The sequence below is a fragment of the Pristiophorus japonicus genome, chromosome 9, assembly GCF_044704955.1.
Source record: "Pristiophorus japonicus isolate sPriJap1 chromosome 9, sPriJap1.hap1, whole genome shotgun sequence".
Classification (NCBI taxonomy): domain Eukaryota; kingdom Metazoa; phylum Chordata; class Chondrichthyes; family Pristiophoridae; genus Pristiophorus; species Pristiophorus japonicus.
The window spans coordinates 34,266,709-34,282,271 of NC_091985.1; the positions used below are offsets into that span (position 1 = coordinate 34,266,709).

At 47.9% G+C, this 15,563-nt stretch overlaps 1 protein-coding gene across 4 annotated transcripts in view; it reads right to left on the reverse strand.

The window, feature by feature from the left end:
- Positions 1 to 15,278, reverse strand: part of ltbp1 (latent transforming growth factor beta binding protein 1) — a 456,945-nt gene extending 441,667 nt beyond the window's left edge. For all 4 annotated transcript variants that reach the window (XM_070889256.1, XM_070889254.1, XM_070889255.1 and 1 more), the window contains exons 1-2: positions 14,679 to 15,278; positions 8,857 to 8,927 (exon numbers count right to left, since the gene is read on the reverse strand). In XM_070889256.1, coding sequence (XP_070745357.1) covers positions 8,857 to 8,927; positions 14,679 to 15,112 — 505 coding nt within the window. In that variant the 5' untranslated portion in view covers positions 15,113 to 15,278. The remainder of the gene's footprint in view (positions 1 to 8,856; positions 8,928 to 14,678) is intronic.
- Positions 15,279 to 15,563: the final 285 nt, after the last annotated feature.

Consider the following 15,563-nt stretch of genomic DNA (forward strand, 5'->3'; position numbering starts at 1 on the left):
CCCACACTATTCACTGTATTAAGGAGACGGCACCCATCTCTAACATTGTTCCCCATTTTATTCTTAATTTGAATGGAAAATGCTTAATAAGTGTGAAACAGTAACTTTACCTGCTCTCACACTTGTTGCAATACAAATAGCTCAAAATCCTGCCTTCTCAACATAATAGATTTAACACCAAATGTAGTGCATAGCTTCACTGATTAATACCCAAATTTCGCCTTCACAACTACTGTAATTCCCTTCAAGAAAAGCATTGGATGTAAAGGGGTTTCGGTTGTCCTGAGAGACATGAGAAGATGCCATAAGATATTTATTTTTCTTTCAACTGCCTCTGCTGCCAGTTAAAATCGTGGTAGCAATAGGTTGTTTTAGATAATCAGGGCCCCAAATAATAGAACCCACTGCAGTGACTTCCAATTAACCTAAGTACCCAACATAGAATCATAACATTATGGAATGACACAGCATAGAAGGAGGCCGTTCGGCTCATCATGCCTCTGCCAGCTCTGAGAAAGAGTTATCCAATTAGACCCATTCTCCGAAACTTTCCTCATAACCCTGCAAACTTTTCCCCTTCAAGTAGTTATCCAATTCCCTTTTGAAAGTTACTATGGAATGCGCTTCTACCACGCGTTCAGGCAGTCCATTCCAGAGCATAGCAACACGCGGCATCAAACAATCTCCCCTCATGTTCTCTTGCCAATGACCTTAAATCTGTGCCCTTTGATAAGTCATTTCTTTTTGCAGGAAGGAGGTTGACATGCAGCTCTTAGGCTGATCTGAAGACCCAGCCCCAGCTGAACTGAATGGAACCCATCTGGGTCACATGCAAACCCTCCCCATTATACGTTACAGAACAGTTGGCAGAGACATGAATGGACATATCTGACAGACAATAGTTTCTCACAAATATATTTGCTACCATTCTTTTTCAGACAGAAATGGAAGAGGGGGTGAAAAATATATTGGACAGAAAGTAACCTCTAGACTTACCTTCCTCTTTAATGAAACATAATTTGCGGCCCCTACAAGCCCGTACGAGGTGCACACGCACCCATAGGGGCCCTGCAAGCTCTGGGTTTAGGCATGTGCTGCGCATGTGCTCAAACCTGGAACTTGCGATCTGTCAAAAAATCTCTTGACAGATCTCATCCGCATCCCTGGGAAAAGGGCCTCCATGGGCGGAGTGTTGGACTGTTTGCCCAACTTCTGCCCAGCGAATGCCTGTCAAATTTTTACACCTATAAAAGCAGGCGTAAGGCCTGCTTTTACCAGTGTAAGAGTTTTAAAAAAACATTTTTTTTTTTATTTCATTCATTTTAACATTAAAACACATGTAAGATAAGGTAAGGTTATTTGTAGCCCCTTTAAAACATTTAAATGTATTTTTCAAAAAATTAAATCTTTGTTTTATATATGTTTAATTATATTGTATTTTAATTCATTTAAATAAGTAATTTTTTTTAAATTATGTTAAATGTGTTTTTTATATCATCCCCATTCATGTTTATGGCAGTTCCGTACATACGGAATCCCCATAAGTATGAATGTGGATCCCCTTCTTTCATTGGTTGGGCCAGCCCATGTGATTCCAGGGGCACTTGCGAACCGCCTACGCCCCTGGAATATGTGGGCCTCCACGCAGGCCTAAGCCTACAGGCCTAGGAGCACCAGTCTCCGTGGATTCCGAGGCAGAAGGTAAGTGCGTAGATTTTTTGTCGGTCGGAGACATCCGCCTGCGGGAAGCATCCGACCGCAAATTTAGCCCCATTGATTCTCAGATAATAGGTTTTAAATAACACTACAGCAGTGCTATCAAATTCCATTCATCAAATAATCCGGAAGAGATACTTTCTTGCTATGGCAAGCTGAAAAGCAAAGTAACTGAACAGTTTGCTAAGGAGATTGTTGACTTTCTCTACACTAACAGCGAGCTTTGCATTTTCTACTTTCGCACTAATTTGCCTCTATTTTCTACCATCTATACCAAAAGCAATTTATTTCTTTGTTTCAACTTCCACTGGCAAAAATCCAGATGGCAATTTTTGAGAAGTGAGTAGTTAATTTAAGTGAGTTTTTAACCAAAATATTTCACCTTACCAAACTCGGAAGTTTTAGGCTGTCTATCCAGAACGGACAACAGGTATATAATGTTAATGAAACAAGCAAAATGCTGCAAAACCGTTAAAAAATAATCTTTGTGGACAGGAGCTGACAAAATCACAGCAGTTTAATGAAACGTTAGTGTGGATTACATGTGGTCCGGGCATCAGCCTCTTAATTGGAAACTCAAAATTTTAAATGAAAAATTGAAAGACAAATTGCATCTGTCTTTAGTGGATTCAGTTACTCATACATGTGCATCGTTTCAAGCTTTACTCTGCAAGTCCTTTCATTATAGTGTACACTTTCAGCCTTATTTGGATGTTAACCTCTCAAAGCAACTTATATTGGCTGAAGCAAAGAGTCAGTAAGTACAGAGTAGGTGGAGCTTCAGATTTATATTTCACTGGGATAATATAACTGCATATTTTATGAATGACATCACCTTAATCTTAGTAGGCAGGTTTAGCCCGGACTGATGTACACAATCAATGCCAAATCCCTCCTGACGATGAGTGAAATGCAACAGATTGGATCAAAAGGTTATTTGGATTGATCAGCATGCAGTGCTAAGCACCACCTCGGTAAATTTTGCAAACTGGGGGACTCTGTTAAAGACTTTGGAAATACATACTCATCACTTTCTATATCTACTATTTGAACTCTTTTTTAATTTACATATACAATTTTAATATGCTCAAATATCAAGATATCTTTAACTCTGACTCATCTCTTGACCCTGAATACTTCTCCAATTGTTCTGATATTATCCCATGCCATTTCTCAACATTGCAACCAGATTCAAGGTGTAGCAGGAAACAAATTCATTTTCTGGTCTTTTCATTGCAATTTATGCAGCATTTTTTTGGTTCTTTATCTTCACTGAGATCTGCTCTGTATTATCTTTTTCTTTGAATATATTTTTATGGCGAATGTTAATGAGGGAGTGCTCCACTGTCGGAGGTGCTGTCTTCCAGGTGAGCCATTAAACCGAAGCCCGCTCAGGTGGACGTACTAGAGCCCATGGCACGATTTCAAAAAAGAGCAGTATCCTAGACTCAACCAGCAGCAATAAAAACAGATTATCAGGTCATTATCACATTGCTGTTTGTGAGAGCTTGCTGTGCGCAGATTGGCTGCCGTGTTTCCTACATTACAACAGTGGCTACACTGCAAAATGACTTAATTGGCTGTAAAGCAGCTTGGGAGGCCCTGAAGTCGCGAAAGGCGCTACATAAATGCAAGTTATTTTTTTTCCGTTATTTTTGTAATATGAGTTGCATTAAAAATTGAAAGGTTTGCCTGATGTGCATGAATGATAGTGAAATGAGGTGAAGCTTCAATTTTAAGAGTCAAAGAAGAAATATCCCAGAGTGGGTTCGCCGTTTCCTTAGGCCTTGCCTATGCTGATTGCTGCCCATTTGTAATTGGGAAGATATTTGGGTGTAACTTTACATCGGGAAAATGGGCGCCATTTTGCATGCAACGTCTGGGTTGGAAGGAAACTCAAGGCCTTATTGTATAACGGAAATTGTAATTTAAACTCGAGTGCGCTTTAAATGACTTTTAAATTCAACGTGCTTTGAATGTATAATTGATGTATAAGTGGGTTTGGGATATTGTGATCATGATTAGTCCTGGCCGTGTGCACACTGATGTTCTGAAAGACAAATAGGGACATTATGTGCAGCTTTTCAAGCCTGACTTCAAAGAATATTGCATTCTTTACCTGTATTCACCTTACCTCTAGGTCACTGGGACATAGTAGATGAAATTCCTTTATATTAAGCAAATGTATTACTTTGGACGACTGACACGTTATCACAAAGCAATCCGCTAATCAGAAGAGTGTAGGAGGACCGTCGGTGTTCCTGCAGAATCCTGAACCACTCACTGAGAATGCCATCTAGTGGAAACTTCAACTTCAAACTTCCATTGGACCATGCACCACAGCAATAAAAAAGTATACACGAATGAATTGAAGTAAAGTTCCAAAAACCATAAACAAAAAATCAACTCTCATTTACATATCAATTTTATGATGTGTTTTCTAAATGTGATTCTTGCCTTCCACTAAAGTACAGCAGTAAGGACAATTATGCTTTGAAGACATACAGCTAGCCAACAATTAAATGTTTTGATTTTATCCTTTACAGTGACTCATTTGTTATTTTGAAATAAAAATGTGCTGCAATCATAAAACACCTATTAAATCAGACGACCTGTCCTGGCACTGGTAACACGCAGCGTCCCACTGCAATCCCCCACAAGGGATTTATACGAGGGAGGGAGGAGGGTGAAATTGTTCTTGGACGCACAATATAGGTGATAGCAAATTGGCAGCTTTACACACGCCCGATTTTCTTTCCCCATGACGTCAATGGAAAAGAAAATTGGGCGGGGTGTAAAACGGACTGTCGATTCGCTAACACCAAAAGCCAATGTTACCTCCCCTCCACCCCCTACAATGTTTTCAGTCACACCAGCACGGTGAGATGTTGACTCGAGTACATTTGAAAGCACCCGATGAAGGCCGCAAAATGTTCGGCCCGCTGGACTCGTGCGACAGAAGAGAGAGGCTCAATGACAGTCCTAAATGTATCCTCGGACCCCATTGGAATGAATTCGACCAGCTGTGGACGCCTATCGGCGGCATCAGTGAAGCCTGAAGGGGGGAGGGAGGTGGGGGATGGGGGGAGGTGAGGGGAGGGAGGAGGTAGGTGGAGGGAAAGGTGGGTGAGAGGGTGGGAGGGGAGATGGGGGGGGGGATGGGGGAAGGTGGCCGGGGGGAGGTGGGAGGAAGGGGTAGGTAGGGGGGAAAGGGTGTGGAGGTGGAGGTGGGGGGAGATGGGTGGGAGGGGGAGGGTGTAGGTGAAGGTGGGGGAGGGGGGAGGTGGGTGAGGGGAGAGGTGGGGGGGGGAGGGGGAGGAGGAAGTGAGGGGAAAGGTGGGGGCGGAGGTGGGGGTAGGGGAGGTGGGTGGTTGGGGGAGGGTGGAGGTTGGGGGGAGGTGGGTGGGAGGGCGAAGTAGGGGCGGAGGTGGGGGAAGAGGGGAGGTGGGGGTTGGGGGGGAGGTGAGGGGAGGGAGAGGAGAGGGGAAAGGTGGAGGGAAAGGTGGGTGGGGGAGATGGCCAGGGGGAGGTGGTCAGTGGGAGGTGGGGTGGAGATTAGGTGGGTGGAGAGGCGAGTAGGTGGAGGGAGGGGGAAGTGGGGGGGGAAAGGTGGGGGTGGAGGAGGTGGTGGGGGGAGGGGCGCAGAGGTGGAAGGAGAGTGAGGTGGGTGGGGGAAGAGGTAGGTGGGGGGTAGGTGGCCGGGGGGAGGTGGGTGGGAGGGGGAAGTAGGGGCAGAGATGGGGGAAGGGGGGAGGTGGGAGTGAGGGGGCGCGGAGGTGGGTGGGAGGGAGTAGGTGGAGGTGGGGGGAGGTGGGGGCGGAGGTTGAGGCAATCTGGAGTGCTGCTTGTGCAGGCCAGCAACAGCTCGCAGTATTAATGTGAAGGCAGAGAGCGATCCTCCTGGCTCCATGTTGTCAGTTCCTTCGGGGGCCACTAGCGGTCTCTTTGAGGACGGCTGCTTAGGCCATTGCAGAACCTGAGAAACTAGTTGCAGCTTGGGCAGCACAAACTCCAACTAGTTTAAATGAATCTCCTGGAAATGTGAGCAGGTCGCTCATGTCAATACTGAAATGAGGCCTGTGCTTATTTATGGCGGCCCAAACACCCCTACAAATCGGGTGTGAGGCAGACGCATTATTAAATCTGACATTGTTGCACCCGCATAAAATGGAGCAATGGTGTTGAATATTGTCCCCAGTGTGCATTCCGAGGGCAAGGGAGCCAAATTCGACGGCTGTTAACCTGCACTGCTCCAGTACCAGGCCCATCAGCAGCATAGAAGCTTAGGTACAGTTTATAAAGGAATTGTGTTACTAAATAAAGTTCATGGTGATCTTCGCATGTCGGATTTTGAACTGTGATAATCAATGTATCCTCTTCCTAAGTCTTTACAATGGGCACATTTTAAATTGAAGCCACTGTTGTTGCTGGAAATAATTACTGGTAATATTTTAAACAAGAGTGAGACAGAGACCTAGAAAGACAGAGAGACAGTGACAGAGAGACAGTAACAGAGACACAGACACAGACACAGAGAGACAGACAGACACAAAGCGAGAAACAGAGACACAGAGACAAACAGACAAACACAGAGTGAGAGAGAGACACACAAAAACAGAGAGAGAGATAGAGAGACAGACAGAGGGAGACGGAGACACAGATACAGAGACAGACAGACACAGGTATGCAGAGATACAGATACAGAGACAGACAGAGAGAGAGAGAGATACAGAGACAGAGCGAGAGACAGTGACACAGAGGGAGACAGACACAGAGCGAGAGTCAGAGACACAGACAGAGACAGAGAGACAGTGACACAGAGAGAGACAGACTGACAGATAGAGACATAGAGAACTTGAATTTATATAATGTATTTTCCTGTCACTCAGAACATTGTAAAGTGCTTCACATACAATGAATTAATTGAAGGGCAGTCACTGCTGATATGACTACAATTTATTTTCCTGCATGACCTCTAATCCATGCAGCATTCACGTGTTGACTCGTTATGTACTGTATTTTGCCCGGCGCCTGTGCTAAAAGGCTGGTTTTACAGATAGGGGCTCCTGGTGGGGAAGCTCACCCACCAGGAGTGCACATTGGGATATAATGCACTCAGTTCACTCTCTACAATTTTCCATCCTTCAATGTGAATAGCTGGAAAATCATAGGGCATGCTCCCTCCCACTTCCTGAAATGCAGTCCCATCAGGTGAGAATCATCACTTCAGCCCTTTGCACCAACACTGAAGGATTCAGTTAGCCACTGTGAACACTGTGCCAGGGCCTGCTACCAGGATTCTGATCACTAAACATACAGTGCAAAATCAGATGGTCACTCTTCAGTGAATCGCCGCAGATTATCACTGGATAGCCCAGCTCTCAGGGCGGGATATCCCACCGTATTATTCTCCAGACTTCCACAGAGAGTGAAACTGGCATCGCTTCCGATCTCGGCAGTTTGCCGTCGGGTGTGTTGGGTTAAAATTGTCCCCTCAGCGACCACATCACAATTGTTAAATCGGTCGATGCAAAAGTCGTCAATTATCATAAAGTGTACTGACTGACACTGGCCAAACACCACACCTATGGGCCAGCAATGTAAAGCAGCCCCAGTGATCTGCACGGAATACAGAAGTAGTAACGGATTATGTGGAAGTGATTTCAACTCATGAGAAAAAACAGCTTTATAAAACATTCATGGTTGTACTTTCCTTGCTTAGTTGGGATGTGATGAGCTCACAGATCCTGGGCAGCCACGCTTCTAGACGCTTTTGGTTAACATTTTCTGGGGGTTATTTACATTAATAAGTTGAGGAACACTCCCTCCCTGCTAGTGCTGCTACTTCACATGCAGGAGGGTCCAGCACATTGCAGCTGTAGCCACAGCTGCCGCCCACCTGCAAGCAGGCCTCTTTCCCAGGAAACACATGATTCCGAGACAGAGCAATACTCCAGCTTTTTACTTACTCCAGCCCACTGGATGTTTTTTTATTTTTTCAATATTCATTTTGAAGCATTACATTTGCATGATTAAAAAAAATATATTGCGCATGGGTCCCATCACTTCCAATCGCCTGGACTCTCGCTGCGTCAATAACCTCAGTGCACCGTCTAGAATTGCAACCTGAAAGTCACTCCTTCAAAGCAGCTAGCATTTCACCGAGTTAAAACACACGCAACAAGCAGTGTTTGGGTCGTAGTGCAGCAAGTGTAATATGGAGGCTAGGTATATCAGAAGGTCAGTGGGAGTGATATGTGTCAATAGTGGGTGATATGGAGTCTGGGTCTGACAGCATTACAACAACAACAGCCTGCATTTATATAACACCTTTAATGTAGTAAAATGTCCCAGGATGCTTCACAGGACCGTTATCAGACAAAATTTGACATCGAGCCACGTAAGGAGATATTGGGGCAGGTGACCAAAAGCTTGGTCCAAGAGGTAGATTTTAAGGAGTGTCTTAAAGAAGGAAAGAGAGGTAGAGAGGCGGAGAGGTTTAGACAGAGAGTTCCAGAGCTTGGAGCCTAAACAATTGAAGGCACTGCCGCCAATGGTGGACAAATTAAAATTGGGTTGCGCAAGAGGCCAGAATTGGAGGAGTATAGAGATCACAGAGGGTTGTAGGGCTGGAGGGGATTACAGAGATAGGGACGGGTGAGGTCATGGAGTGATTTGAAAACGAGTGTAAGAATTTTAAAATCGAGGTGTTGCTTAACCGGGAGCCAATGTAGGTCAGCGAGCACATGGATGATGGGTGAACGGGGCTTGGTGCAAGCTAGGACACGGGCAGCCGAGCTTTGGGTGAGCTCAAGATTATGGAGGATGGAAGATGGGGAGATGTCCAGGAGTGAGTTGGAATAGTCAAGTCTAAGGTAATAAAAGTATGGATGAGGGATTCAGCAGCAGATGAGCTGAGGCAGAGGTGGAGGTGGGAATAGGCGGTGGTTGATATGGAGTCTGGGTCTGATAGCATTGCTCTCAGGGCGATATTCAGGCTGGGTCTATTACTTGGTGGGTGATATGGAAGCTGAGTTATACTCTTCTCCTGGGCTTCCTCAGTAAGTATAGAAAACTCTAAACAAAGCCCAATGTGCTGAAATGTGAACGATTTTTCGAAATGCAACAGAAGTAACTTACGTTTGGTGCATCTTTGTGAGCCAGGAGCTTGAGCCCACCCGTGACAGCACTGACCGCCGCAGACATTAACTCTGCAAATCATAAAATGGCACATTTACTGGAGAGACGAGGAAGATGCTGATTAATAAAACATTTATCCGGTAGTAAAATATCTATCAAGCACTGATGCAATCCTGTAAAAACCATTCCTTTATTAAATCTGCCCATCAATTTAATGCCCGCACCAAACAGCTGAATATATTGAGAAAAAAGATCAAATATGCTTTAATTAAAAATAAACGGCTAATGTACTTACGTTTCAACAAGTGCGAAATAATTTTTTGATCTCAACAGGAAATGACTTCTGTTTTATTAATGGAGTGGGGGTGACCACACAGCACAAACGGGAGGGGTGCTCACTGCTGAGTCTGGTTAGTTGCATAGGATCAGCTGAAGGTGCAATTGTCCTAAGCTCAGAGTACACAAACCCCGGGGTCAGGATTCTCAAACCCCAGGGTCACGATTCTCAAACCCCAGGGTCACGCTTCTCAAACCCCAGGGTCAGGATTCTCAAACACCGGGGTCACGCTTCTCAAACCCCAGGGTCATGATTCTCAAACCCCAGGGTCAGGCTTCTCAAACCCTGGGGTCACGATTCTCAAACCCCAGGGTCATGATTCTCAAACCCCAGGGTCAGGCTTCTCAAACTCCGGGGTCACGATTCTCAAACCCCAGGGTCAGGATTCTCAAACCCCAGGGTCACGATTCTCAAACCCCAGGGTCATGATTCTCAAACCACAGGGTCACGCTTCTCAAACCCCAGGGTCACGATTCTCAAACCCCAGGGTCACGATTCACAAACCCCAGGATCACGATTCTCAAACCCAGGGACACGATTCTCAAACCCCAGGGTCATGATTCTCAAACCCCAGGGTCACGATTCTCAAACCCCAGGGTCAGGATTCTCAAACCCCAGGGTCACGATTCTCAAACCCCAAGGTCACGATTCTCAAATCCCAGGGTCACGATTCTCAAACCCCAGGGTCAGGATTCTCAAACCCCAGGGTCACACTTCTCAAATCCCAGGGTCACGCTTCTCAAACCCCAGGGTCAGGATTCTCAAACCCCAAGGTCACACTTCTCAAATCCCAGGGTCACGCTTCTCAAACCCCAGGGTCAGGATTCTCAATCCCCAGAGTCAGGATTCTCAAACCCCGGGTCATGCTTCTCAAACCCCGGGGTCACGATTCTCAAACACCGGGGTCACGATTCTCAAACCCCAAGGTCACGCTTCTCAAACCCCAGGGTCAGGATTCTCAAACCCCGGGATCACGATTCTCAAACCCAAGGGTCAGGATTCTCAAACACCAGGGTCACGATTCTCAAACCCCAGGGTCACGCTTCTCAAACCCCAGGGTCAGGATTCTCAAACCCCGGGGTCACGCTTCTCAAATCCCAGGGTCACGCTTCTCAAATCCCAGGGTCACGCTTCTCAAACACCAGGGTCACGATTCTCAAACACCAGGGTCAGGATTCTCAAACCCCGGGGTCATGCTTCTCAAATCCCAGGGTCACGCTTCTCAAACCCCGGGGTCACGATTCTCAAATCCCAGGGTCACGATTCTTAAACCCCAGGGTGACGATTCTCAAACCCCAGGGTCAGGATTCTCAAACCCCAGGGTCACGATTCTCAAACCCCGGGGTCACGCTTCTCAAATCCCAGGGTCACGCTTCTCAAACCCCAGGGTCAGGATTCTCAAACCCCAGGGTCAGGATTCTCAAACCCCAGGGTCACGCTTCTCAAACCCCAGGGTCAGGATTCTCAAACACCGGGGTCACGCTTCTCAAATCCCAGGGTCACGCTTCTCAAACCCCAGGGTCAGGATTCTCAAACCCCAGGGTCACGCTTCTCAAACCCCAGGGTCAGGATTCTCAAACCCCAGGGTCACGATTCTCAAACCCCAGGGTCACGCTTCTCAAACCCCAGGGTCAGGATTCTCAAACCCCAGGGTCACGCTTCTCAAACCCCAGGGTCAGGATTCTCAAACCCCAGGGTCACGATTCTCAAACACCAGGGTCAGGATTCTCAAACCCCAGGGTCACGCTTCTCAAACACCAGTGTCAGGATTCTCAAACCCCGGGGTCCCGATTCTCAAACCCCGGGGTCACGATTCTCAAACCCCAGGGTCAGGATTCTCAAACCCCAGGGTCAGGATTCTCAAACCCCAGGATCACGATTCTCAAACAGCAGGGTCAGGAGTCTCAATCCCCAGGGTCACCATTCTCAATCCCCAGGGTCAGGATTCTCAAACCCCAGGGTCATGATTCTCAAACACCAGTGTCAGGATTCTCAAACCCCGGGGTCACGATTCTCAAACCCCAGGGTCACGATTCTCAAACCCCAGGGTCATGATTCTCAAACCCCAGGGTCACGATTCTCAAACCTCAGGGTCACGATTCTCAAACCCCAGGGTCACGCTTCTCAAACCCCAGGGTCAGGATTCTCAAACACCAGGGTCACGATTCACAAACCCCGGGGTCACGATTCTCAAACCCCAGGGTCACGATTCTCAAACCCCAGGGTCATGATTCTCAAACCCCAGGGTCACGATTCTCAAACCTCAGGGTCACGATTCTCAAACCCCAGGGTCAGGATTCTCAAACCCCAGGGTCAGGATTCTCAAACACCAGGGTCACGCTTCTCAAACCCCAGGGTCAGGATTCTCAAACCCCGGGGTCACGCTTCTCAAATCTCAGGGTCACGCTTCTCAAACACCGGTGTAAGGATTCTCAAACCCCAGGGTCACGATTCTCAAACCCCAGGGTCAGGATTCTCAAACCCCGGGGTCACGATTCTCAAACCCCAGGGTCAGGATTCTCAAACCCCGGGGTCAGGAGTCTCAAACCCCGGGGTCACGATTCTCAAACCGCAGGGTCACGATTCTCAAACAGCAGGGCCAGGAGTCTCAATTCCCAGGGTCAGGATTCTCAAACCCCGGGGTCACGCTTCTCAAACCCCAGGGTCACGATTCTCAAACCCCAGGGTCACAATTCTCAATCCCCAGGGTCAGGAGTCTCAATCCCCAGGGTCAGGATTCTCAAACCCCGGGGTCACGCTTCTCAAACCCCAGGGTCACGATTCTCAAACCCCAGGGTCACAATTCTCAAACCCCGGGGTCACGATTCTCAAACCCCAGTATCACGATTCTCAAACTCCGGGGTCACGATTCTCAAACCCCAGGGTCACGATTCTCAATCCCCAGGGTCAGGATTCTCAAACCCCGGGGTCACGATTCTCAAACCCCGGGGTCACGATTCTCAAACACCAGGATCAGGATTCTCAAACCACAGGGTCACGATTCTCAATCCCCAGGGTCACGATTCTCAAACCCCGGGATCACAATTCTCAAACCCCGGGGTCACGATTCTCAAACCCCGGGGTCACGCTTCTCAAACCCCAGGGTCACGATTCTCAAACCCCAGGGTCACAATTCTCAAACCCCGGGGTCACGATTCTCAAACCGCAGGGTCATGATTCTCAAACCCCGGGGTCACGATTCTCAATCCCCAGGGTCAGGAGTCTCAATCCCCAGGGTCATGATTCTCAAACCCCAGGGTCACAATTCTCAAAACCCGGGGTCACGATTCTCAAACCCCAGGGTCACGATTCTCAAACACCAGGGTCACGCTTCTCAAACCCCAGGGTCACAATTCTCATTCCCCAGGGTCAGGATTCTCAATCCCCAGGGTCAGGATTCTCAAACCCCAGGGTCAATATACTCAAACCCCAGGGTCACGATTCTCAAACCCCGGGGTCACGCTTCTCAAATCCCAGGGTCAATATACTCAAACCCCAGGGTCACGATTTTCAAACCCCAGGGTCAGCATTCTCAAACCCCAGGGTCAGCATTCTCAAACCCCAGGGTCACGCTTCTCAAACACCAGGGTCAGAATTCTCAAACCCCAGGGTCAGCATTCTCAAACCCCAGGGTCAGCATTCTCAAACCCCAGGGTCAGAATTCTCAAACCCCAGGGTCACGATTCACAAACCCCAGGGTCAGGATTCTCAAACCCCAGGGTTCATGATTCTCAGACCCCAGGGTCACGCTTCTCAAACCCCAGGGTCACGATTCTCAATATCAGACCCCAGGGTCACAATTCACAAACCCCAGGGTCACGATTCTCAAACCCAAGGGTCAGGATTCTCAAACCCCAGGGTCAGGATTCTCAAACCCCAGGGTTAGCATTCTCAAACCCCAGGGTCAGCATTCTCAAACCCCAGGGTCACGCTTCTCAAACACCAGGGTCAGGATTCTCAAACCCCAGGGTCAATATACTCAAACCCCAGGGTCATGATCCTCAATCCCCAGGGTCACGATTCTCAAACCCCAGGGTCACGATTCTCAAACCCCGGGGTCAGGATTCTCAAACCCCAGGGTCACGCTTCTCAAACCCCAGGGTCAGGATTCTCAAACCCCGGGGTCAGGATTCTCAAACCCCAGGGTCACCATTCTCAAACCCCAGGGTCAGGATTCTCAAACCCCGGGGTCAGGATTCTCAAACCCCAGGGTCAGGATTCTCAAACCCCGGGGTCAGGATTCTCAAACACCAGGGTCAGGATTCTCAATCCCCAGGGTCAGGATTCTCAATCCCCAGGGTCACAATTCTCAAACCCCAGGGTCACGATTCTCAAACCCCAGGGTCAGGATTCTCAATCCCCAGGGTCAGGAGTCTCAATCCCCGGGGTCACCATTCTCAATCCCCAGGGTCAGGATTCTCAAACCCCAGGGTCACGCTTCTCAAACCCCAGGGTCACGATTCTCAAACCCCAGGGTCAGGATTCTCAAACCCAGGGTTCACGATTCTCAGACCCCAGGGTCACGATTCACAAACCCCAGGGTCACGATTCTCAAACCCCAGGGTCACGATTCTCAATATCAAACCCCAGGGTCACGATTCACAAACCCCAGGGTCATGATCCTCAATCCCCAGGGTCAGTATTCTCAAACCCCAGGGTCACGATTCTCAAACCCCAGGGTCAATATACTCAATCCCCAGGGTCACGATCCTCACTCCCCAGGGTCAGGATTCTCAAACCCCGGGGTCACGATTCTCAAACCCCAGGGTCACGATTCTCAATATCAAACCCTCAATATCAAGATGTTTCTTCGACTCAAAATATGTTTTCCCTCACCCAGAAATGTAAAAAAAAAATACATGTTGTCGAAATATTATTCTCCATCGCAAAAAAAAACATCACCACGATTACAATTTAATCCCTCTCCATATGAAGGTGTCTCCTAGTTGTGTTTTGAAACAGATCACGTTTGCAAAGTTTGTGTGGATATATTAGCAATGGTCGTGGTGTATCTGGTACACGGTCAATGCTGGGTCTGTAGCACCGCGCAGGTGCTGGGTGATCGGCTGTGTGCAGAGGGGCTGTGGAGATGAGACACAAGTTACATGCTGCACGTTGCAGGAAGAAAGCATTTTGGGACTGGGTGAAAAACTTGCTCCAGTCAGGATCTGATTGACAAATCAGATTGCCCTGAAGCTAGTTTTTTTTTAATGTTCTTTACTGCCAGTACCTTTTTTGTTTCCACGCAGATTATGCATTATTGTAAAGGTGATATTGTAAAGGTGAAAGAATAATTAACTTTGGAAGCGCTTGATAATATAAAATGTATCTTTGCGGGGATATTAAACCTGCTTAAGATAGAAATGGCTCTTTGGGCAGTGATGTTAGGTAGGTGAGGCTTAAGTGATAAACAGGAATGGCTTAGAAGGTCAGAAGGAGACAGCCAGCAGTGATCTAGCACAAAGTTCAAGGGAGATTCGCTTACCCGTTGAGCTGTGGCTTCTGGTACTGCATGGGGTGCCTGATGGACTGCTGCTGGTGCGGCTTGGAGTGGTGCTGCTGGTAGAACTGGTGTGGATGGAACTGGGCGATGGGCTGCTGCTGGAGGTGGTGTTGGTGGCTGGTCTTGCCCATCCGCCGGGTGCGGACCTGGGGCGACGTCCTGTGGTAGCTGGTCTTCACCTCCAGTACGGGAGCCGAGCCCTGCGCCCTCAGCGTGTAGGAAGAGCCGTGCCTGGTGCCGAATGAAGAGACACTGGTCCGGCCGATGGTGCTGCTGCTGCCGCCGGCGGCGGGCTGAGGCTGCCCCGGGTGCAGCACATATGTGATCCTCCTCAGGCTCCGCTTGTCAGCCCAGGCTTGGTGCGGCTGGAAGACGGAGACCAGCCACAGTAAGACGCTGTATCTCATCCACTCCATGTCGATGGGGAGAGGGAGGGGAAAAAAGTTTGTTCCTTAAAGAAACTCGACTCCTCTCGGATTTATTTCGGTGCTGCTTTTGAACAGACTGGACTGGCCCCCTGCCTCGGTAGATCTCTGAAGACTTATATATATATATATAATTTTTCTATATATATATATAGAAAAAATTGCAGGCTGCCAGATGTCTCTAACTTTACAAATTAAAACAAGTAAAGCTGAGAAGAAGCAGTCAGCACAAATAAATAAGAGAGAAACACACACACACACACACACGGCAACAGATGTTAGATGGTATCGCGATGGTTGTAAAATATTTTAGTTTGAACAGATTGAAAGTCTTTAAAAAGTTTTTTTTGGAGAGGGGGAGTGGGAGGGAGGTTGGAGTCACAGCCTCGCCGTCCAATCTCAGGCAGACATGACGTCAAACACAAAGAGGATTTGGGGCAGG